Source organism: Ambystoma mexicanum, chromosome 7q, assembly GCF_040938575.1.
Source record: "Ambystoma mexicanum isolate Mex_15411 chromosome 7q, UKY_AmexF1_1, whole genome shotgun sequence".
Lineage (NCBI taxonomy): Eukaryota > Metazoa > Chordata > Amphibia > Caudata > Ambystomatidae > Ambystoma > Ambystoma mexicanum.
Genome location: NC_090941.1, coordinates 315,980,918 through 316,006,198, shown reverse-complemented (window position 1 = coordinate 316,006,198; position 25,281 = coordinate 315,980,918). Strand labels below are relative to the sequence as shown.

The 25,281-nt window shown below is 48.3% G+C and overlaps 1 protein-coding gene across 1 annotated transcript in view; it reads left to right on the top strand.

The window, feature by feature from the left end:
- UCHL3 (ubiquitin C-terminal hydrolase L3) overlaps nt 1–25,281 on the top strand; it is a 726,647-nt gene that overhangs the window by 35,762 nt on the left and 665,604 nt on the right. Inside the window, exon 3 of the mRNA XM_069639381.1 lies at nt 23,538–23,666. Within this exon, the coding sequence (XP_069495482.1) occupies nt 23,592–23,666 (75 nt within the window). The 5' untranslated portion in view covers nt 23,538–23,591. The remainder of the gene's footprint in view (nt 1–23,537; nt 23,667–25,281) is intronic.

Sequence of the window (25,281 nt, the reverse complement as noted above, 5' to 3'; positions counted from 1 at the left end):
TGCCTACAGCCGGTGAGTTGGCGAGCCACATGAAAGGCTGGTGTGTTAAGGAAAGATTGAAGTTGCAACAGTATATCTCTCAATTGAAGGCTGCACGCGTGTGGATGAGACGCGAAGGAAGGCAGACCTGTGGTGAACTTTAAATGACTAATAACTGTGAAGCCAGTGATGCAGAGTAGCAGAGGTGTCCGGCGAAAGGAAGTAGCCCACTTGAAAGTCTCCGCAAAATATGATATCTTGTTATAAAGCAGCATAGTGAATGAACTTTGAAATGCACAATGGTCATGATTAACCCCGTTGAATGGGGAAGTTAAAAGGTGATTACTTTAAGATAAAGATTTCTATGGACATTTGTGCTTATGGTGCTGAACTACCAAGACCAAGAGACACTGGGCCAAATAATACAAGTGTGTGAGCTGAAGTGAAAGCCGAAAGTGGTCCTGCAGAGGTTTATGGAAAAGCCTTGCACATTTGAAAGTCTTCGACATCAGTGAAAGGGCTGAGCCGGCTGATGGAGACCTGGAACATGAAATAAGTTAGGGGAAGGGAACATCTAACAAATGTGAATAAAGCTTGTTGAAGGGAACCCCTGCATGTGCTGTGATTACGAGGTCTGAGCCTGGCAGAGGGAGATCTGTGTTGAATCAGGTAAGTTGATTGAGAGGTCCGAGCCCGACGGACGGAGACCCACGTGAACATTTTGTTGAACTGTGAAATAACTTTTTGTGAACTGGAGTAAGTGACTTTATTGTGGAAGGTCAAGCAGGCCTTGACCCACATTTTGAACTAGCTTGTATTTTTTGAGAACCTGAGCCAGTGTGTGTCATCCTGTTTACAGGGACCGCCTTTCTCCGTGCTGTCCAATGCGGGGAGGAGAGCTGATCCTTTATGTTATAACACTGATTTTCTTTTGCATACATATTTCCCTTTACACACTTTTTGTATAAGAGATAAGGCAGGCATTAGGTTTTGTTAGTGTAGGCCATTTTGATTTGACAAAGACTGACTAGGACTGGTTTTCTTTATTATTTGATGGTAGAGAGTACTTCCATCTTAGCTTTAGGGCAAAGTAGAAGTTTTTCCAAACCCCGAAAATTGAATAAAGGTTTTGAAACATGTACCTCTTGTGTCTGTATCATACTTGTGATACCATGCCTCCCTTACACTAGAGGTGGGGTGAGGGGTGGAAGGGTAGAGGACATGATGTGAAATTAGTAAGTTTGAGGGTGGCTAGGGACCAAGTTAAGAGCACAAAGGTTTTCTCGTAGCCGCGGTTATTCATCGTGTTAACCGCTGCTATCCAAGAAAACGAGATCGAGAATAAAAGTGCGTTACAGCAAACCAGTGTTTGGGGAGAATGTAAGAGCACTGTGGAGGTGGGAAGGATTTGAGTGCGGTGAGGAGTGCATGCTAGGAGGAGGGGGCAGTTGGTGAGTGCCAGGTTGTACAGGGGAATATTCTTTTTTTTTTTCCTTTTTCTCGATAACACAGGCTATCTGTATTACATTGCTATTATAGCTGTGGTTAGAAGTAAAAACATTTTTTGTTTAACAGCTACAGTGAGGTGGGGGGTGGAAAATGGCCTGAAACATTGGAGGAACATGTACAGTGGACACTGCTGAAGGCCATGTGTAGTGGCCCGGTATTGCTTTAAAATATAGAGTGGGCATGGCCAAAGGCCGTGCTCGCTCGGCTCGAAATTGGGCCATGGCAAGTGGTGTGGAAAACAACTATGGTATAACAAAACCCTTGAAATTCACTGAAAAAAGTTAGTTTAATTAAATTGACCTGATTAATCGCAACACAACCCCTGAAATTCAGCGCATTTCGGAAGTCCTGAACGGTTTATGTCGGTGCGTTCTTTTGGCAAAGCCCAAGAGCACGTATATAAGAGAAGGGATTCATAATAACATACAACATGGGGGACAAGGGTTGAATGGGACATCAACGGGAGTGCATCGAGTTAAGTCGGTCATGACTTCAGACGTGCTGAATTTCAGGGGTTTTGTTGCAATAAAACTGGTCCATTTAACTACCTTTTTTCAGTGAAAAGAAATGTCAAATGTTGTGTGTATCTAAAATCCCAATGAGGTGTGATCATGTAGTTTGCACACCACTGATGTTAAACGTAACCACCTCGGCAAAGTGGGACAAATTCAAGAGTGAATGTTTTGGGCACACATTCTTTGAACACATGCATGAACCAATTTTCATTAGCTTCAATGCAGTTATTTGTGGTTACCTAAAAACTTAGGCAAACTACCAAATTCCTTGCTTGTCAGAATCCATCATTCTCTCAACAGGGAAAGTGATCAGGGCTTATTGTTCTTCCTCCTAGTAGATTACCACCCCTTTAACTTGGAAATATGGGGCAGAAGATATTGCATCTGCCCCTGGCCTCTCAAAATGGTACATAATCCAAATGGTCTGAACCATGCCCTTTGTTTAAAATGCTAACAAACTTGCTTGTTTTTCTGAATTTGTCATCAGTACCCTAACACCGAAGGGCACTGAGCACTGTAAATGAGCAACTAATATCACCAGATTTAATTTTCATTTTCCATCTTCTTACGCCTTTCCATCTTGCTAACAACTGAAACACACACAGCCTTTTTTTTAAGTCCTCAATACAGACATGGTGGTAATGGCACCTCCAATTATTAAAATACCACCTAATTACACGTTGGGATTTACATGCAATATTAGCTGCCTAGGGACCATACTGTATGGGGTAAATATTGGTTGTTTACTAGGCGGACAGAGCTATAAACAAAAAGCTTGGTCTGCATATTGCCATTGGCTTTATTATCCCTCAAAAGAAGCCAAATGATGTCAAAGAAAATTTGCTGCAATATCTTTCTAAGGGACCACAAAAGGCTGCAAGCAGACACTGTCAAATCTCCTGGGGAATCTACTATTTTGCATGTACTGGCCTTAATGTCTTTGGGTAAATAAGTATTGCAGAGCTTCACTGTAAATCTTTGTTCCATTAATGGTACAACATGGATTGCCTGTCACAGCTATCATTTCTGATTCATGCCAACAGTTCTAGTACCCTAATAAGTAGCAAACATGAGCAATGAAACCTTACTTTACACCCCCTCTGAAAGAGATTTACATGGATACTATAGGGCTTCTGGAGATGGTCGTCAACAGGGAGTTGTTTCCAGTATATAAAGTTCCTTGAGGATGCGCATGCAATGCAATCAGCGATATATGTCCAGTCCAACGGACATAAAATAGACATCCTTTCTGGATTTTATGATCAATTCAGTGAGCACTTACTCAAGTATGAGTTTTCTTCTGCGGAAACTCTTTGAGAAAAACATTTTTCCCATTCTGTCCTTGAACTCCCATGGGTTAAATCACCTTATCCAGGATTCCAATGTTCTTACTAAATTGGGTGGTGCTGAGCTGATCTTACTGCAAGAAACCGTTTTGATCTCTCCTGTAATTATGGATGGCATTATTGTGATCCAATAAATGGCATTGGGGGGAGGGGGGATGGAAATTAAGGAGGCCGCAAGGGGATTATTGGCCGTGGCCAGTAACAACTGGGTGAGGGATGTATCATGTTTTCTGAGCTTTCAGCATTCATGCAGGCAATATGGGTTGATACTTGATGTATGTCTGGGTCCTTGCTTGTTGTTAACATGCATTGCAATTACCTAGAGATAAGCTAGAGTACGTTGGGTGAACATTTTTGAGAATCTATTGTCTCAGTGGCATAGTTAGGGGGGAGGATACGTTTATTATCATTGCCAGTGACTTTAACTAAGATTGTCTTGATCATCGGAAGCGGGAAGCTATTGATGCCAAGTTGGTAACTAAAAGTAGCAAAGTGGGGTGTGTCTGGGTTGAATTCTTCCTGCAATGGAACTTGGTACACCCAAATGGCAATATGGTGGAAGACTTAGAGGGTGCCATGACATGTAAACAAGGCAATCCGTCCTTGAGAATTGACTTCATTTTCGTGTCAAGACACTTGTTTTAATATTGCACTCAATTTAAAGTATGCAATTGAGAGCCTAGGGATCACCAAGTATTGCAGGGAAATCTCTATTTATGCACCCTCAGTAGTTGTAAAGAATGGGACAAATTGAATTGTATGGAACAAGAGGGCAATAAGTTATCTTATGAAGACCTTCACTAAGGAGTGGTCTAGGGTACATGTCACGACCAAGAGGGGAATATCGACACCCCATCTCGAACCACAGAAGCGAAAAGGGAATTCATCCTCCCACCATGGTTGGTATGGGTTTCTGATTCTAGAGACGCATGCAACCACGAGGCAGCCAATGGGGCGGTAGAGGGATTAGAGAGAGGTTGTGGATATGTAAGGGGATATTAGGGGAAACCGGAAAGAGGGTAAGGGTAACGTGATTGGATAGGGTCGGGGAGTTGGGGAAAACACTATAAAAGCATGGATGATCAGCATGAAATGAAAGCAAGAACAAACAAGCAAGCAGACTCTAGCGAGTCGTGCTGTCCATCTTCAATCAGCAGCAACCAGCGCGGTCAGGGGCGCCCTTAAGAACCCTGGTGAGCGCAACGATGTGCAACGCACGCTGTCCCAGCATGTTGCAGCACCAGGGCTAATTAGCCCTCCACTGATGGCTACGACCATAGTGGACGCCACACGCCCCCAACATCCTAACAGTACACCCCTTCTCAGGGAGCCGCACGAGCGCTGCCTTCACGTGGAAATCGTGCATAGAATTGTGTCACAAAACCACTTAACAAAATACCAGAGGCGACGTTGCCATCTTCTTAAATCCAAAATATGCCTGACCTCAAATTCCTCCTGTCCATCCTTCATGATGACTGGTGGTTTCGTGGCACGGACAGCAGGAGCTGTGGGTTTAAGGAAAGACACGTGGAAGAGTAGATGAATCTTTAAATGGCTAGGCAATTTCAATCTCATTGCCATCTGAGAAATAAATGTATCGATCACATAAGGTCCAATGAATCTAGACATGCATTTCCGTGCCCCCACCAGTCGTGTCGACAACCACACCTTGTTTCTCACCCCATATGTACGGGCCACTCAGCGTTTCTTATCTGCATGTCTCTTGTATCCCTCTTTTGCTTTTTTGTCGGGCCTTCTGCCTGATGTCAAGAAGCACCTTTTTGCACTCGGTTACTGCAGGAATGGATTTCAAGTCTGATAAAATTTCAGGAAGCTTATTTTGTTCCAGTCCATATAAACATTAATTCGGGGCCATTCATAATGAGGCACGTTCTTTATTGTTATATGTGAATTCTGCCAAACGCAAAGCCTCTACCCATGTAGACATTCCAACTGCCAGAAAACATCTGATATACTACTCCATTGTCTGGGTAACCCTTTCCGTCTGCAGATGGTAATTAGTTGAGAGCACAAAGTTGATTCCCAGCATTTTGCACAAGGCGCACCAAAACAGAGATATACACTTAGAACCACGACCAGACACTATAGTTTTGGGCACACCATTTAATCTTACTATGTGCTGTAAAAACTATTTGGCCAGCCGACTAGCCCTGGGTAGCCCCATGCATGGAATAAAATGAGCTTGCTTGGAAAAGCAAAGGGGTTGCGTTAGGGTATAAACGTTTGTTGGTGCGCTTGGGTGGTATGTTTTATGTTTTGGTTAAGCTGCGTCTCCGGCACTGGAAGGTATTACCCTAAACCTCCCACGGTAAAAGATAGCTGATTGTTTGTGCCGGTGAGTCGTGCTGTACCAATCATAAATGTTCACTGATTCATTCAGTATATTTTAGAGATCTATTTGAACAGGATATAGATTAGCAAAGTCAAAATGTGTTGTGCTCCAGATTTATTTTCTTATGACAGCCGACACGTGTTTCGACATTGGGTTGTGTTCAAAGCTGTTAATTTGTGCAAATATGTATTAGAAAAAATTACAGTTAATTACAATATCAGAAAGTAAAATTGTAATAGGGATAAACATGAAGTTTCATACCAATTCATAATTAGAGGGCAGGTAGTTAAAACATGAGAAAAATGAAGCAAGAACACGCGCGTGGTGCCCAGGCCAATCCCGATTAACTAGTACGAGTACTGCTAAGGTACGAAGGCTGAGAACTCAACAGAGACCACTGTAAGGACTAGCCACTTACAGTGATCAGATACCATAGCACTTTCTTTGCAACAATAGACCGCAACGAGCGAACCATTCAGTGAACATTTCTGATTGGTACAGCGCGACTCACCGGCACAAACAATCTGCTTAGAAAAGTAGTCTACAACCACCATAATAGTGTCCTGCTTGGGCACAAGGTTCATTTTAAATGTGTGACCACGGAACGTCAGGAGTGGGCAACAATCCCGTTCTCTTTGAATGATCTGCCTTGCTTTGCATGCGTACCTCACAACCCTGTAAGTAGCTATGCACTTGCCTCTTCATGCTAGGCCACCAGAAATACTTGCCTAGAATGTATTTGGCCTTCCATTCCCCAGAATGCCCTGCCAACAGTGGTTAAGGACACCAATACAAGGCTTTCTCGTGTAAGGGCTGCGTAGGCAGATAGAAATGTTGTGCATTGTACGGGAGCCCATCTCAAATGGTTCTTAAAGGATGGCCAGCCACCCAAGAAAGTACATCCTCCTTTGCCAGACTGTTTCGCACTTGCTCTAACCGGCCCTCCGCAAGTGCACCAATGATCTTTTCTGGGGAAATGATTGCCCTGAACTCAATAACGGTTGCCTTCAGATGTTGTTGTCTAGTTAATGCATCTGCCTTCCCATTCTTTCTACCAGGCTGATGGGTCACCACGAAATCAAATTCATTAAAGTACTGGGACCATCTCAATTGTCTTGGACTCAATGTCTATGTGGTTTTTAAATACTGCAAGATCTTGTTGTCCGTCACCACCGTTATCCGATGACGAGCTGCCATGAGGTAATTGTTCCACTCCTGGAAAGCCGCTCTGAAGGTCAATAATGTTTTGTTTGTGATCGAGTAATTTTGCTTGCAGTGAGTTTCCTAGAATAGAATGCCAATGGATGCAAAACTCCCACCTGATCCTTTTGAGGCAACACTGCCCCCAATGCTTGATTCAAGCAACTCTGTCTCTACCTGAGAGGGTCTTTCTAGAACTGCCACAACCGCGGGTTCCTGGCGGTTGTGGAACAGGTGGAAACATGGCCACCAACGCGTTGTGCCGTCAAGTCTCCTCCCTAGTCGTCTTTTGACAGTCTAGTTCTTTCCAAGATGGCCACCGCCAAGTGTATTTTTACTTTCCACTTTCGGCGGCTCGGCGCGTTGCAACTTTCGTACTACCCTTTCGTTGTCACGCTCCGTGTTATTTTCCTTGGCGGTGTTCCGCCCTTTCCTCGCCTTGTATCTTGGCTTCCTCCCTTTTTCTCTCTCTCTGCTTCCCTCCGGTCTCTCCTTGGCCTCTTACCATTGATTCCTGTCCCAGCTTAACATTCTCTTCCTTCTGGTTCCCTCCGCTCTCTACCTGCATCTCCCGGCTCTGTCTGTGTCTGGACATTGGACTGCTACGTTTGCACGCTCGCTCCCCTTCTCTGCTTCCAGATCGCTGGGATCGTCATCCAGAGGGGTTTTTGTGCCGCAAGGCTTTTCCTCAACTCCGTTTTGTCTGTCGCGGAGGGGAGTCTCTGTTGACCCGTTTCCGAGGTCACAGTGGCTTCCTTCCGAGGCCGGCCTTACCTACTTAAGAAGGGCAAGACTCACGGGCATCGTACTCGTCGGAAGAGGCTGGACTACTCCTCTACATCAGGTGAGGAGGAGGGGGAATTTGGAGACACTCTGTGTTTGAGTGAAGAGGAAGACATAACTGAGATATTGGATAACTTACCTACGCCGTCTGATACACCTGATGAGAACCCAGTGTCTTAACAGTGGGGCTCTAGTGAAAGCAGTCTTTAGCTCGAAATGCCCCTTCATCCTTCTCATCCAATGCAAAATGCGCCTTCTTCATCGTAATTGAGTTATTGGTGTTACAATTTGGGAAACATTGGTACTGAATCTCCTCTACAAATTTGCAAAACCCAAAAATTACTTCAGATCTTTCACGCACTGTGGTCAGGGACATTCAGTCATGGCATGCACCTGTTTACTGTCCATGACCACCCCTGCCAGAGTCAAGCAACTTTGTCCAAGGAATCGCCCCAGGAGATCTGGGGTTTACCACTTTACATTCTGCCCCGAGGAAGGCATTGTCAGATTTTGAAGGCCTATAGGTGGCCCCGCCGAAATGTAATCAGGTCCTCGTTAGTGGGAACTTTCCTCTTTTGTTCCTCGTATTCAAAACACTTTGGACCCTCTTTTTGATATGAACTGTGATATCTGAAAATGAAGAATCTTACGTAGGCAGACCTGTTAAACACTTATTGTCTGTTTTTTCATGTTTTCCATGTTTTTCACTATTCATTCATCTGCTGTGGAAATATATTTTCTTTGTTGTTTCAGACTTGTAAACTGATTTTGAACTAATACCACAGTTGCAAATGTATGCATTTATTATATTATATATTTCAATTGTTTTTTTTTCATGTTTGTTTTTTCATTATTCACTCATTATTAAAACACATTTGAATATTGTTGAAATTCATTTTAAGCACCACTGATTCTGTTTTTCTTCTAATCAGTATATGTCCAACGAAGTACAGTACTATATTTCTTATCCCTGAGTTCTGGTGTGCTTATTATTATTATTATTATTATTATTATTTTTCTCTCTTTGCCTTCTTTTCTTGATTGAGTTATGTTCCTAAGGGAATTGAATAAGGATATCTTTGGATACCATTTTTTGAATAAGAAATAGGATTTACCTCTCAATTTAGTATACAGCTTTTTGGATTTCTTGTTTTCACTTTATTAGTCCCCCACCATAGCTGTACCACTATTCGGGGCAACCCATCTTTTTAGTCAGAGTCAGGATAAAACCCAGGAATTCAACTTGATCTGCATGAATCACACATTTCTCCAGTTTTGCGTACAACTGATACTCCTGCAACCATTGAGGCACTGCTTTGACATGTAAGACGTGCTGTTCCTCTGTCTCAGAATAAATCAAAATGTTGTCAATGTAGACCATGACAAACACACCAATGCATGCAGTCCCTTAACACCTCCTGCATGAAATGTTGAAAGGCAGCGGGAGCGTTTCTCAACCCAAATGGCATTACCAAGTACTCAAGCAACCCGAACTTGGTCCTAAATGCTGTTTTTCCACTCATCTCCCGCCCATACTCTTATCAGATGATTGGCACTTTGTAAGTCCAGTTTGGTGTATATCACTGCCGACTTTACTTGATCAAGCAGAAATCGGTGGTAATGGAAACTGATTCTTAATCGTGACCTTATTCAAAGCACGATAGTCAATGCATGTCCTTAATGTGCCCTCCTTTTTAGATACAAAAATAAGGTCGATGATACCGGCATGTTTGAATGCCTGATGAACCCCCGGGCTGACATGTCGTCAAGATACTGGCGGTCATTCCGAGTTTGGAGGTAGCCATGGTGATTTTAGCACTATGGCTGCCTCCAAACCCGGGTCCGGTGTCTCTGAATGGGGACTTACCGGGTCATTCCAACCTTGGAGGACCCGGTAAATCCCCATTCAGAAAACCATTCCCCATTCCAAATGGGAATGGGGAAGGAGCTAATAACGGGCCTGCAATTTGCGGGCCCGTTATTAGCTCCATGGTCCCTTAACGGGTCCCACTAAGGACGGCTGGTCAGACCAGCCGTTCCTGGTGGGACCCGCTAAGGGACCTTGGAATGTGGCGGTAGGGGGTTAACGGCACCAGCATCCTTACCAGTGCCGTTAACCCCGTACCGCCAGGGTCGGAATGACCCTCCACTGTCTCAAGTGTTGATTTTCAGCTTCCATTATAGCATAAATTCTACTGCATGGCAACCTAGCATCCAGTTTTAAATCAATTACACAGTCATAGGAACGGTGCAGAAATAATGCTTCCGATTTGCCTTTGTCAAACACCACTGCATATCCCTGATAGAATTCTGGAAGTACCACCTCCAAAGCACCAACCATGTTTGCTTTGCTTGTCCTTTCTACTAGGAACGTAGCAGGACCCGCCATGTCATGCAGATGAGATTTGCACTAGGTTGGATCAAAGGATAACGTCTGCTACACCCACTTGATTTCCTGGTTATGTGTAACCTGCCATGGCATGCCCCGGATAAGGCCAACCTAGGGGGGCTGCAATTAGATCATATACGATCTCTTCTTCATTTCCCGGTAAGCAAAACATATGTACCAGTTGCATTTCTACAGTGATTGGACCGGACGTCAAAATGGAACCATCAACCGACTGCACCACTTCAGGGTTCCTCTTAGTTTGTGTAGGTAAATCCAGTTTGTCAGCCAGAGTGATGTCCACAAAATTATCATGGCTGACACGGTTTGTTTTGTCGCAGTACAAAACGAGTCCCCAAAATATACAGATGCAGAGTCTTGTTATGCAGTGTGTTGGCCACCATGCTGGGGAACGTACAATCAGGCTCAACACCATCATCCCCTCTAGGGTCGAGCCATTACTTTTCCCGAATACAGCTAATGTTTCTCAGGACCGGAGCCTCGTCTCAGAGTGTTGTGACACGTTTGAATGAAATTGTCTGACTTGCCACAATACAAGCAGAGGTTATTTTGCTTCTGCTTCTCTTTTTCCTCATTGGACAAAGGACCCAGTATATTCCCTGTTTGCATGGGTTTCACTGCAGACTGTCGTACTGCCATTTTTTTGGTATAAGACTTTTATTAATATAAACTGGTAGGAAAAATGCATATCTGACACTGCTCTAAGCGAAATATCCCTACCAAAAACTAAGGATCTGTCTGTGTCGGGATGTCAAAATCAAAACCGTCTTTGTGTCAAAATGTTCTATCCTGGCCCTCGCACTACAAACCAAAGAATAAGGTGAGAAGGGAAATGTTTTCACCTGGTGTTTGCAAAAAAGTGTTAATTTATATTTTTATTTTTTTTACTTTTATTTATTGGCAAAAACTTGCAGCATACATGTTCAGGTAGTTCTTATTGTATATGTATACAGACAGGTTACACATGTTCAAAGAGTGGTTATGAAGTGCATTGTATCCAAGTAGCATCTCCAAATATTTACATATCACAGTTTGGGTTAGCAAGAAGATGAGTACTGTTCAGATGACTAAGGTTTGTTATCAGATTGGTTGGAAAGATAGATGTGGGATTCAGCGCATATATTTTTGGGGCGAGAGTTCGGAGCTAGTGAGTTGACATATTCCTCCTCACATGTTTGAGTCCAGGTAAGTGCATTCAACCACATTGTGGAAGTCGGGGGGTGGAGGGCTGGGGTGGCTGTTTCCAGTGTTGAAGAATGCATCCTTTGGCCACCACACAACTTACATTCAGAAAGGATAGCATTTTCCTATTAACAACATCCTCCCGTACCCCAAACATGATCCTGAGTGGATCCAGTCCAATGGTAGAACCTACAATTTCAGAGCCTGTAGGATCTCTTTCCAAAGGTTTTGAAGCTTGGTACATGTCAGAAACACATGTGTATGGTCGGCCAGTATGAGCTGAGTGCTGGGCAAACCTGTTGAGCCTGTGAGGGGTGTAATACAGTCTGTTCAAAAGTTTGTACTGCATGCAGCGGAACCGGAAATTAAGGGAAACCCTTCCTGTGTGGGAGCACATAGCTTCCTATATGGCGTCCGAGATTTCAAGGTCAAGTTCATGTGCCCAAGTATCGCGCACTTTGGATAACTGGTCTGGGATTTTCCCTAGCTGCATCTTATATAGGAAGGAGACTATCCCTGGAGCTCCACTTGAGTTGGCAATCTAATGTATTTCAGGCATGTCGGGGGGGGGCTCATCAGGGAAGCAAGGCCACATAGCACGAACGGAGGCGCAGAGCCTTTAGTATTGTAGCTTTTCTAGTGCCGAGCCCGAGTGTCTGGCCTGCCATGTCTGGGGTGTGATGAACCTTCCCTAAGGGAATGAGTGAGTAAGAGCTCTGTATCCCAACCCATTCCAGTGTTGCGTCAGTGCTGCATTGTGTGTGGGTTCAAGCCCAGGGAATCTCCAGATCGGGAACCATTTATAATAGGGGCATGACTCGGCCAGTGATGGTAGCACCCGGTCCCAGGCCGTTGTGGGGTCCAGTCGGAAGTCGTTGGCGGCAGTGAAGCCGCCTCTCCTAGGGTAAAGTCATATGCGCCCATTTCTTCCGTTCCGCCCCAGCATTCCAGAGAAATTGTGCCCAGATACCGTGCAGCAGACATTTGCAAAGACATACAGAAGTTTCGGGACCAGGATCATTGTCGCTAGCGACAGTCTACCCGCCAGAGAGGTTAGGAGGGAACGCCATCTCGCAATTTTAGCTTCAACATACTTTTCTGCAGTGATGTAACTGTCAGCCAACAGCGTTGGCCTGTCCCTGGAAACATGGACCCCCCCAAATACCTGATTCCGCCAGGCGACCAGTGGAGTGGGAATTCACATGTGGGACGTTTGGTTGCTGCAGTGATTGGGAAATCTCGGATTTACTGTAATTGATCGTAAAGCCAGGGAAGCTGCCTATTCGGATCACATCCCTTAATAGTGGATCTAGATTCGTGGACGGGTTTCTAATAGCCCACCGTCTGCATATAGTGATTATTATTTTAGGTTGATCCTTCAGCCGGATCCCTTTCGGGCATGTCGAGCTCTAATGTAATCAGCCATTGGTTCTATGACCAGTGCAAAAAGGATGGGAGAGAACGGGCAGCCTTGCCGGGTACCCCTGTTCAATGTGAAGAGAGCAGAGGGGCATGTGTATAATAATTTGATGTATCTAATCGCTTCTGTCCCGATAACCATCTTTTCTAGGACCTCCCACATGTTTTGCCACGAGACCATGTTGAAGGCCACTGCCTCCGCATTCTGGACATTACATTAAAGAATCTTCTGATATTCAGAGACGTTGATCTCAAAGGGACAAAGCCTCCTCGATCGTCATGTACCAGGTGACGCATGAGTGGTAAAAACCTATTTGCCAGAGTCTTTGCAAAAGGTTTTGTATCTAAGTGATAAGGGCCTATATGATCCACATTTGGGGCTTGGTTTGCCAGGCTTCAAGAGAATAGTGAATCCATTGGGATTGGGAGAGCGGTGCCAATCCCATTAACAGTGGCAATGTCACTGGAGAGTGGTCAGATAACGTACAGGCGAGTATTTCAGTGTTCTCAACTTTGCCCACCAGAGTACCAGATATCAGGAACATGTAAATTCACGATGAGCTGTCATGCACCGTTGAGTAATACGAGTATTGTCTTTCCTGCGCATGCAATACTCTCCAGGCATCCTTTAAGCCCAGTGGTATCATATGAATGGTCAATCTACGGGCCACCCGTGACCGAGATCTAGGGGCCGTACCCGTTCTGTCCCGGCAAGCATAGAGTATCAGATTCATGCCCCTTCCCCCCCAAAATGATCGGGATCCCAACATATCCCATTAAGATGGAGACCACATTATCAAAGAATTCAGGAGTGTCAAAGTTAGGGCAGTATGTGTTTACCAATAGGTACTCCCCACCAACAATTATGCAATGCAAGATCACATATCTGCCTTCGGGGTCTGTATAGTTCTCCAGCATGGGGTCTGGCATGGATTCACATGCTCATGAATATTCCCCGTCGTCAGGCTGGGAATCCTCGGTAAAGAAAAAACCAGTATCAGTTTCGTTTCTGATCTGTCTTTCGTAGTAATAACCAATCACTGGTCTCTGCGTCATACTGACCACAGCCAATGACTGCCCTCTACCTAAGCACCGCCTCTGGCAGCCATCTTCAGATTTTTACCGCACGTTCATGTGTTGGGATCCTCGTGCTATTGCTCTCGAGCGTTAGTGCTATTTTTTCGCGCTTTTTCACAAAAACTTCGATTCTTTCGGTCAAAAGAGCCTCAAGCTCCACCGATCCTACATCCGATCAACGGGGACCCGTGTCGGATTCATCTGTGCCCCTCAAGGGTGAAGATTTCGTCGAGCTACACTTCGGAGGACTCCAGAAGCTTCTCAGGCCCGGTCTCGGAGATGGCCCAGGAGAAGGGAAGCTCGACGCCCGGAAAGCTGTTCAGGGCCTGCCCTGGATGCCAGCTGCAGAACGTCTTCAAGGAGGACGAACACTCTTTCTGCCTTTACTGCCTTCATGGGGACAAGACGCACGTGGAGAAGGACTGTGCGTTTTGCGGCAACATGTCGGAACGGACCATGAAGGACCGCCATCAACGTCTCGCCAGCTGGCTGGAGGGTAAGAGCCCGTCTGGCGAGAAGAAGAAGAAATCTGAGCGGTCTTCTAAGACCTTTGAGGGCGCCCCGGCGACGGGGGCCCAACATAAGGCCAAGCACCGCGAGTCCGCTGGCACCGGGAGCGCCGAACGGTCGGGCTCTACGGGCGCCAGGCAGGGCGCACCCTCCCCGGCACCATCAACCACGAGCCAACGCTCTGGGTCGGGTAAGAGGAAGGCCGAGCACCCGGCGAAGCTCCTGGAGAGACCCCGGTCGAGCTCTAAGGCAGAGGAGGAGCGTGGCAGTGCCCCCTCCCTCAAGGATAAGGCGGTGAGCGCACCTAAGGTGGTGAAGGCCTTGATCCATTCGACCAAGCCCTCTATCGAAACGGTCGCGGCGGCCCTGGCCCAGCCTGTGGAGGCTGCACCAGTGGTGGCGGCCTCGGGGCCCAGAATCTCCCTGCCTCCTCGGAGGGAGTCTTCTTTCGTGCCCATCGATAGGACCCCCGTGAAACCCTCCGTGGGGAAGAAGGGGGGGCAGGGCGTCGTCGGAGATTCGGCCTCAACCTCAGAAGAGGAACTGATCGAGGTCTTAAGCCACGGCCTAGGCGTGGAACAAGACCAGCCCGTCGGAATGGGCCCCGACGCAGGTGACGACGACGACATCGTCGAGGATACCGACGGGGCCCCTGCTCGCCCGTCGGATTCCCCTCTGCCAGCGCCGCAGGACAACTCAGCGGCCATTTTGTTGGCTATACAGTCCTTATGCTCCGAGATAAGGACGAGACTACCGTTACCGACGGAGGAACCTCTCCCGTCGGGGGATCCAGAACCGGGACCTTCTGGTGTTCCCCCTACCAAGAAAAGAAGGATCCATCCACCGCCTCCTTTTCAACCATCACGCCCCATCCAGCCCTCCTCCCCGTCCACCCGAGGGGATGATACGGGGACTGACACGGCAGCGACGGGTACGGACGACGAGGCATACGACGAGGATTTTCCGTCGTCGCCTCCCCCCAGGGCTTCTCCGCCCGACGAGATTGGATCGTTCCACTCAATGATCGCCAGGGCATCCGAGCTTTTCCAACTCTGCCCTGAGGAGAAGAAAAAGGAAGGCTTCCTTTACCAACGGCGCGAGACCAAGAGGAAGACGGTCCTCGCAGTGCCTCTGTTGGACGACATTTGGGATGAGGGCCTTTCCCTCCTCAAGAACCCTTCCACGACGCCAGCGAAAAGAGACCGGTACGAGAAAAAGTACCGGGTCCCGGACTCGGCCCCCCTATGCCTCCGGGCGCAGCCTACCCCGGACTCCGTCGTCTCCGCGGCAGCCAGGAAGAAAGCGGGGGGGGGTGCGGCCTCCACGTCGACTTCCCCGCCGGACGGCGAGGGAAAGAAATTGGATGCCATGGGACGCAGAGTCATCTCGTCGGCGGCGACGACGATTAAAGCGGCCAACGCCTTGGCTATCGTGGCCCGCTACGACAGGGAACTCTGGTACAAGATAGCTCCCCTGCTGGATTTTCTGCCGGACGACAAGAGGGCGGAGGCCCTTGAGATCCTGCAGGAAGGTGAGGTGGCCTCGGACCACGCCATCACCGTGGCGACGGACATCGCCGACACTGGGTTCCGCCAGATGGGCAACGGCGTTTGCCTTCGACGGCGCGGATGGCTCAAGGCTACGGACTTTCGGCAGGACGTCCAGAACAGGGTCCTGGACATGCCCTTCGACGGGAACAACCTGTTTGGGAAGACAGTGGACGATTCCCTTCAGGCCATCAAGGCGGATACGGAGACGGCCCGGGCCCTTGGAGTGCTGCAGCAACGGCGGACGCCCTTTCGGAGCGGCGGAGGCAAGGGCGCCTCCAAAGGTTCCGGCGGCGGTTTCGCTTCCTACCGTCAAGCGGCCCGCTCGTCGTCGCAAGAGGCCTACAGAGGACGAGGCAAGTCTGGCGGCCCCCGCCGTCGTCGCCAAGGGGGCCAAGGCGGCAAGGCCGCGTCCAAGCAGGATTGAACCGGCCGTGGGGTCGGGCCCCCACCGAAGCACCCCGGTGGGAGGCCGGCTGGCGGGCTTCGTCAGCGTGTGGGAGTCCATCTCCACCGACCGTTGGGTGCTGGACGCCCTGGCCCGGGGCCACGCGCTCGAGTTTCAAAGAAGGTGCCCGCGCGTCCCCCCCGTGGCCAGGAAAGAACTTCACGTCCCTCAACTTCTCCTGGAGGTGAAGGCGATGCTCAGGAAGGGCGCCATCGAACTCGTCCCAAAGAGGCTTCGGGGCTCCGGAGTCTACTCGCGTTACTTCCTCGTGAAGAAGAAGACGGGAGGATGGCGCCCCATCCTGGACCTGCGACGCCTGAACAAATTCATCAAGGCGCAGAAGTTCCGGATGGTCACCCTCCAGCACGTCCTGGGTCAGCTGGAGGAAGGAGACTTCCTATCGTCGTTGGATTTGGAGGATGCCTACTTCCACATTCCCATCCTAAAGGGGCACCGAAAATTCCTCAGATTCGTGGTCCAAGGGCGTCATTACCAGTTCAAAGCCCTTCCCTTCGGACTGCGGTCGGCACCCAGGGTTTTCACCAAGTGCCTCGCACCGGTGGCGGCGCAGCTGCGCCGCAAGGGGATTCACGTCTACCCCTACCTGGACGACTGGCTCATCCGCGCCAAGACGAGGGAGCTCGCCGTGGTCCACACGGCAAGGACCGTCCAACTCCTCACGGACCTGGGATTCTCCGTGAACTACGCCAAATCCCACCTGGTGCCCGCGCAAGTCGCACTGTTTCTGGGAGCGAGGCTCGACACAGTGTCCCTTCTGGCCTCCCCGTCGGAGGAGAGGACCAGGACCATCTTGGGCAAGGTGCAACGGATGTTGGTGGCCGACGCGGCCAAGGTGAGGTCCATCAAGTCCCTCCTCGGGATGATGTCTTCCTGCATCTACCTCATTCCCATGTGCAGGCTCCGGATGCGCCCGTTGCAAGAGTTCCTGGATGCGCGCTGGATCCAGACGACGGGCAGCTTCGAGGAAAGGATCAAACTCGACGAGAGTTTCCGACGAGCGATACGGTGGTGGGGCACCCGCGCGCATCTGACGGCGGGCATGGACTTCCAGACCCCAGCCCACCAGGTGACTGTGACCACGGATGCCTCCCTAGAAGGGTGGGGAGCGCACACCGAAAATCTGCACGCAAGGGGACTCTGGCTCCCGACGGAGAAGTCCCTGCATATCAACGTCCTGGAGCTCCGTGCAGTGTTTTGGGCCCTCAGGTCCTTCCTTCCGTCCCTCAAGGGCAAGGTGGTGAGGATCTTCACCGACAACACCACCACCATGTTTTACATCAGGAAACAGGGCGGAACCAGGTCCCCAGCGCTGTCCAAGGAGGCGCAGGACCTGTGGCATTGGGCCGTCGCCCAAGGGATTCTTCTGGTGCCGTTTCATCTGGCAGGGATAAAAAACACCATCGCCGACTCACTCAGCAGGGAGCTGCGCTCGTGCCACGAGTGGGAACTACGGCAGGATCTGGTGGATCGCCTCTTCCGACGGTGGGGCACACCCCAGATCGACCTGTTCGCGACGGCGACGAACACCAAGTGCCGGAGGTTCGCCAGCAGGTTTCCCCAGACGAGGAGCATGGGCGATGCTTTCTCGTTCCCCTGGGAGGGCCTGTTCCTCTACGCGTTCCCTCCCTTGCCTCTGCTAATCCGGCTCGTCAACCAGCTCAAGAGGTCACGGTGCAGGATGATCCTCGTCGCACCTGCGTGGCCGAGGCAGATATGGTTCCCGGACCTTCTGGACTTGTCGGCGTCCCCGCCAATCAAGCTGCCGGCGGACGCGGATCTACTCTCCAGGGAAGGAGGCGCCATCCTCCACCACGACCCGAAGTCGCTGAACTTGCAGGCCTGGCTCCTGCAGCGCTAGAGTTTGGAGGATACGACATACCGGCCGATTGCAGAGAGGTTCTTGCAAAGGCCAGGGCGTCCTCGACTCTTAAATGCTACGGACACAAATGGAAGAGGTTCTCTGTCTGGTGCCACGCACAGAAGATTAACCCTCTACGGATTACGGCTCCCCAAGTACTGCCGTACCTGCTGACGCTGGCCAAAGCTGGTCTGGCACACGCGTCCATCAAGATTCATCTTGCTGCGATCTCCCGATACACCAGAACCACGGGCCGGACGTCCTTGTGGTCTCATCGTCTGGTGAAAGAGTTCATGAAGGGACTGTTCAGATCGTTCCCGCCGGTGAAGGCTCCGGCCCCGGCGTGGGAGCTCAACGTGGTGCTGACCAAGCTCATGGGACCTCCGTTCGAGCCTCTGCACTCGGCCCCGTTGAAGTTTCTATCGTGGAAAACAGCTTTTCTCGTGGCCATCACCTCCGCACGACGAGTGGGAGAGATCCAGGCCCTTTCCTGCAAGGCCCCGTACTTGACTTTCCACGACACGAGGGTAGTGCTCAGGACGCACCCCTCCTTCATGCCCAAGGTACCGTCGGACTTTCATCTCAACGAACCCTTGGTGTTACCTGTGTTCTTCCCGTCGCCTTCGTCGCCGGCTGAGAGGACTTTGCACTCGCTGGATGTGGCTAGAGCGCTGAAGTTCTACGTGGACCGCACGAAAGGTTTTCGGAAGACGTCACAACTCTTTGTGAACTTTGGACCTGTCAATCAGGGGAAGGCTCTCTCGAAGGCTTCCATCTCCAGATGGCTCTCCGGCTGTATCATGTACTGTCACCGGTTGGCAAACCGACCGCTGCCTGGCCGTCCGAGAGCCCATTCCACCAGAGCGATCGCAGCTACCACGGCGTTCCTATCTGGTGTGCCCCTGCTGGACATATGCAGGGCTGCTACGTGGAGGTCGACGCACACCTTCACGAAATTCTACTGCGTCGACCGGGATTCCAGGGAGGAGTCCAGGGTCGGCCAAGCAGTGCTGCGCAACCTGTTCGCCTGAGGTGAGCCTGGTGAGGAGGTAAGATGCTTAATGTTGAGTTGATGTGATGCTTAATGTTGAGCCTTTGCCACCTCCCGTGGTTGTGCATGTGTGTACTGCTATGTATTCTTTATTCATGAGCATGTGAATCCATGCCAGACCCCATGCTGGAGAAGGAACAAGTTACTTACCTGTAACTGTTGTTCTCCAGCATGGGTCTGGCATGGATTCACATGCGAACCCTCCCGCCTACCCCTCTGCGGCTCTTCACTTGGTCATACTGCCACTTCACGTGCTTCCAAATCTGAAGATGGCTGCCAGAGGCGGTGCTTAGGTAGAGGGCAGTCATTGGCTGTGGTCAGTATGACGCAGAGACCAGTGATTGGTTATTACTACGAAAGACAGATCAGAAACGAAACTGATACTGGTTTTTTCTTTACCGAGGATTCCCAGCCTGACGACGGGGAATATTCATGAGCATGTGAATCCATGCCAGACCCATGCTGGAGAACAACAGTTACAGGTAAGTAACTTGTTCCTTCTTTTTTTAAAGGGAATCTAATCGACTTGTGGATTAGTGTCAGTACCTCCCTCGCATGTGATGAGTAGGAAGTGTAAAACCGATTAGGTCCCCAGGTTGGAGCCCTGGCAGTTGCTGTTCTTCTTGTAGCGTGTGTCTCTGCTGCAGAAGGAGTATCTTCACCCTGTGTCTTTGGGCATATGCAACAATTCTGTGTGTTTTAGTTAAGTTACCCACCCCTCTGACATTCCATGACATTATTTTGGTTGTCATCTCATATCTCGGGACATCCCAAATTTTCTACGCTTGTTCGCTGGATATTGCGTCTGTTACACTCATGTGTCCGATTCTAATCATGTGTCCTGGCGGCCATTTCCCGCCAGTTGTGTTTTTACCCTCCACAATTTGCATGCCCTCCCCAAACAAGCAGTGTGTGCCCCCTCCCATTCTTCAATCGGTCGGCCTACCCCAACTTGGCCTCCCTTCCACCCCAACAATCAACATAACAATAGCAACTGCTACGGGGTATGCTGTCAGCGCTCAGACCCGCTATGTAATTTTAACTGACTACCATACTGTTTAAAGAATCCTTCACTCAGCGAGGGGTATTGTATTTCCTATGTGCTCAGAAGTCTAACAGGATGGGGCATATTGTAAGTGGACGTATTATCTTCGATTCTATATCTGCACCAGTTTGTCAGAGGAACTGTGGTGCGGCGCATGAGTTTCAATGACAATCCTGTGGTAGACCCGCTGCAGCCCGCCCAGTGCCATCTGGCATCGGGATCTGTGCCTCAATGAACATAACCGCTTCATCAGGAACTGTGAAGAAGTAGAGCTGTCCGTGAAACTGGAATTTAGCCTGGCCAGGAACAACATGGCGTATTGGATATTGACTACGGAGCAGTTTCTTGACCCTGGTCAATTGGCGGCGTTCATTCTGCACCGTCGGAGAAAAATCCGGGAAGAGTATGATCACCTGGGATCCTAGGCGTAGTTCCTTTTTTTCCCTGGCCAGGTGAAGGATGTGGTCTCTGTCACGATCACGCAGGATTTTTGCTATAATGGGACGTGGGAAGTCAACAGGTTTTGGTTGTGGACCCAGAGCTCGGTGTGCACGGTCGACTGCAAAGAAGGGGGACAAGAATGGCGATTCCAGAAGGTGCCGGAGTACAGTTTCTACTGCCTTCTCCATGCTTCCTTTCAGGGCGTTCTCCGGCACCCCACTATCCTAATGTTGTTCCTTCTGGAACGGGACTCTAAATCGTCACATTTGGATTTTACCATCTTCATATCCTTCACCAGAGTCGCAACGGTGCCTTGGAGGTCCTGAACATTGTCCTCTGTAGCCCCGATTCGTGCCTCCGTTATCTGTCCGAATTCTGTGGCGAGCTGGGTTCTTATGGAGGCCACATTGCCTGTAATGTCATCTACTTTTTCATGAACAGCCACAAAGCTTTTTGCTAGGGCCTCCATCATGTTCGTGAGATCTGGAGCAGGGGCCACTATGTTCTGCGAGCTGTCTGTCTGGTGTGGGTGCAGCCCCGGGAGCCTCCTTGGTATTGGATGTGGTATATCTATCCATTGCCCCGGTTGTCTTCCCACTGCCGCCCCCCTTTGGCACGGCGCCACCGGTAGGGAGCACGGGTCACACCTCTGTTTCCACAAAGCGGCTGCCACCAATATGCATTGCGCTCGGTCGGTGCCACACTTTTTTCTTTTTACCCCCACAGTTGGCTGTCGCATATGCCAGTGAGGCTTAGGTTCACAGCTCATCTAGTTATATCTACGAGTGCAGTTCCCCGCTCCACAGCCACCACATAACCAAATATCACACTTTGTGGAGGCCCACCACACCAGTGTGTCCTTCAGTGGCACGTTAACAGGTCCACCGTGTGCCGCCTATTACTGCACCTTATCGTAGCCACAGCGTATTAGCCCATCCTGATGCGTTCATGCATGTCCCACAATTTCACACCAGTGGCGCCCGAGCGGGCACACAGGGCCAGTGCAGAGTAAGTCAGTGAGCAGCAGTAGGCAATCATCTTATCCGTAATTTACAAGCAGTGCCGGTTGCGTGTGAAGTCGGGTTTGAGCCGCTAGGGGGTGGAGGGTCAGCTCAACCCCCCCCCCCCCTCTGTAGTAGCCCACTGGAAGCAGCACCTGTACGGGCAATGTTGACGGCCCAGCTACATTTAATGTACTGGGAGCGCTCCAGCCCGTGGTCCCACACCTCCAAGGAGCCGTGCTGGGCAACTCCCCGATGCACTGTCACTCAGCAGGAACCGGGGTCCACACAGCAGCACCAAGCAGCAGGCAAGCACACTGCACAGTCCTTTAATTGTCCCAGGGCCAATTGTACCCCATAATCTTCAGCAGGGCAGAAATATATTGGACGCTCTGCTCCCAGTGTGTCTGTCTTCAATCCAGTTAGTTACAAAGCTACTTAGCCTTGTAGCTCCTTCTTTGGTCAACAAATGCAGTCCTTTCCTGGGACTTCCTGTAGGTTTGTAATTGCCTGTTATACTCCCCTGCTAGGATTTCTCATGTACTTGTGTCTGCCTAGTTTTCTCGCCTGCCAGGACTTCTTATTTCCATATATAACCGTTTTTCTTTACATCCAGAATTGCATGTATCTTTCTTGGTTCTGTATATCTAGTTGTTTCAATATTCGCTTTCCCCAATATCTGCATTGCATGCACTCATATATTGCTGGGGTCATATTTGCAATGTGCCTTTTTGATTCACAAACAACCTTCTTACTGTTTCTACCTCTGTGGCTTTAACGTTTACAAACCGTGTTTGGTGCTATCGCTGAAACGCCCCAGGGTGCCCACTTTGCTTGGGCTGACTCACCGACTCTGTGTGGCGTTTTCAGTCCCGTTTACGCTTACTGTATTCTTGGAGCTTTTACCTTTTAGATGAGGGATGGAAATTTGGCCAGAGGGTTTTTGGGAAAAGATTTCTCTTTTTTCCCTAAAGGGGGAACAGATGCATGGCAATAGGCCATTAGGGTATTGGGTATCAAGGGGTCTTTTTCATGGGCAAATGGGGGATAGCATGTCTCATACAATAAAGGTTTGCAGCAATCGCCATGCCACCATTGTGTCGATCTTACTTCTGCACCCTTAAACTACCTAGATCCTCCCCCACCTCTACATATCTACTTCTCCTTCTAGTCTTCAAAGCTTTCAGTGGTCTTGCTCCTCAGTACTTCTCAGATTGTATCCCAGTTTACTCACCTTCTCAATCCCTCTGATCCTTCTCTTCACACAACCACACAGTTCCATGCCATCCTTGTGACTCCTCTCGCTTCCGCTCTTTCTCCCTACTGCCCTCCCCCTCCTGCCCTCCGGGGAACCCACTGCCCAAAACAATCAAAGCCATCCCAACTGTGGATCTCTTCAGCGTACGGCTTACATTTCACTTACTTGCCTCCCCCTGCCCTCTACACATTCTCCCTACTTGACCCCACTACTGCCTTAAGTGATGTTTAATAATGTCATTTTAAATAGTACTCCTCTTTAGTTTGAACAACTTGCCTCCTTAGGTTATAGTCGCCTTTTGTAAGATACCATTTTCTTATATAGTTTTTTCTGTTTGTTTTGTTCCTGGTATATGTTGCACTTTTATTTTAATGTATTCATAAACTGGCTCACCACTTGTTCTCATCTTTGTGCTATTGTACCAGCATTCCTTGTGGGAATGCCTCCGCCATCTGTAAATGTGTTCTTGTAAGTCATGTGTGATTGAAATTGGCTTCACTGTTTTTCAAATAAATATAAATGAATGTCAGTTATGCTCTAGTCTCTGCTTCTCAATGGCCACATTTTTATTTTTTTTGTATATACAGTTTCTAAAACAGCTTGGCGTAGGTCCCAGCTGGGAGTTTGTGGATGTCTTTGGAATGGAGCCCGACCTCCTCGACATGGTACCAAAGCCTGTCTGTGCAGTGTTGCTACTCTTTCCAGTTACTGAAACGGTAATTTCCCTTTTTTCCCTATTTTGGTCAGTACTATCAGTAAACTCTGGGAAAACCAAAAGCAATGGGTATAAGAACATTTATTTTTTCCCAAATTGACAAAACTAGTCAGGAAAGATTAAAGATGAAAGGCTAAAGACGTTTTCTCAAGGTAAACTGAAATATCCTGTTATGTTTTGCATTGTGAATGCCTGTGAAGACATTTAGAGTATGACAGAAATTTAAAATTGTTGATTTCATGTCTTTAATGTCACAGATTACCCGCTTTGTGATATCATGAATGACTTGAGTACAGGATCATGCATGACCAACATTGAGATATAATGAAGTCTATAGGAAGGAAATGACAGATGATAGTATGTGTGGTGTTCTCGACACCATGAAGAACCATGAAGAGCATATCGCAGATCCCCTGCATCCTGATATAATGCAGATTTTCAAACCCACAGCTTGCTGGATAGCAAATCATTTTGTAAAAACACATAGGCTATTGTTATGCATTTCTTCCTTTTAGTTCCACACACAGCTGCAACTTAAGAACACACAGAACCAGGAACTTAAAACATATTATTGTTTTTCTCCTTACAACTCCTATGCTTAGAACCTGCTGCCTACTTAATTTATCTGCAAATATTTTATTTGAAATGTCCACTTGTTTTACAACACCCATCCTCCACCTCTAGTCTTTTCTCTCATGTGGACTGTGTTCCTTTGCCGTCTCTTTGTTTTTTCTTTGTATCATCATTGTGTTGAAATGAAAACCTCAAATTCTATGAGCAGGTGGTGGATTAATGTCTGCATTGGTGTCTATTTTAACATTATGATTTTCTTCCCACCAACCTGCAGAAAATCTGCAATTTTATTGCAAGCAATCTCGGCTAACATTATACTTGTTGAAGACTTGTGCCATTCGCAATCCCCTTCTTTATTTCTTTAAAGTATTTCCTGAACACTGAATCATTGCTTAAAGGATGTTCTCCAAACATACGCCTACCGTGCATACCAATGATGCTATTGCACCCTCTACTGAATGTGCACCAGACACAGTGCAATCAATTCCTGCCTCTTTTTTTAAAGTCTCCTTCACCCACCTTGCAGTAACGGATATCATCATAGCTCTGTGCAGCAATGTCAAGCTCTTCAAATCCAACCGTTAATTATCTTGCATCCCAATACCATCTGAAGTACCACATTGATATCCATAAATACTGATAAATGTGTGCTGCTCTCCCAATTCAAAAGCTTTTCATTAATCTACAAACCAAATTATGCTCTGTGAGGAAGGCATGGTATCGAGCAGTAGACACAGACGCAATGGATACAAGTTTCAAAACCTTTATATATGAATTTATTTGGGATGGTAGAGTTCCTAAATTGCCCTAACTCTAAAATGTGAGTAATCTTGACCATTAAACGATAACACAGACATGTCAGTCTGGACAAAATAAAAAGGCCTATACTGAGAAAACCTAACCTCGCCCTCCTTCTCAAGATAACAAATGTGTTAAGGGAATACAAAAAGGAAAATAGTGTGTGGAAAAAAAAAAAAGCGCTCACTCCCTTCCCCAGGTTCAGCGCCACAGGGTCTAGAGTCTCTTAATAAACCAAGGATAGG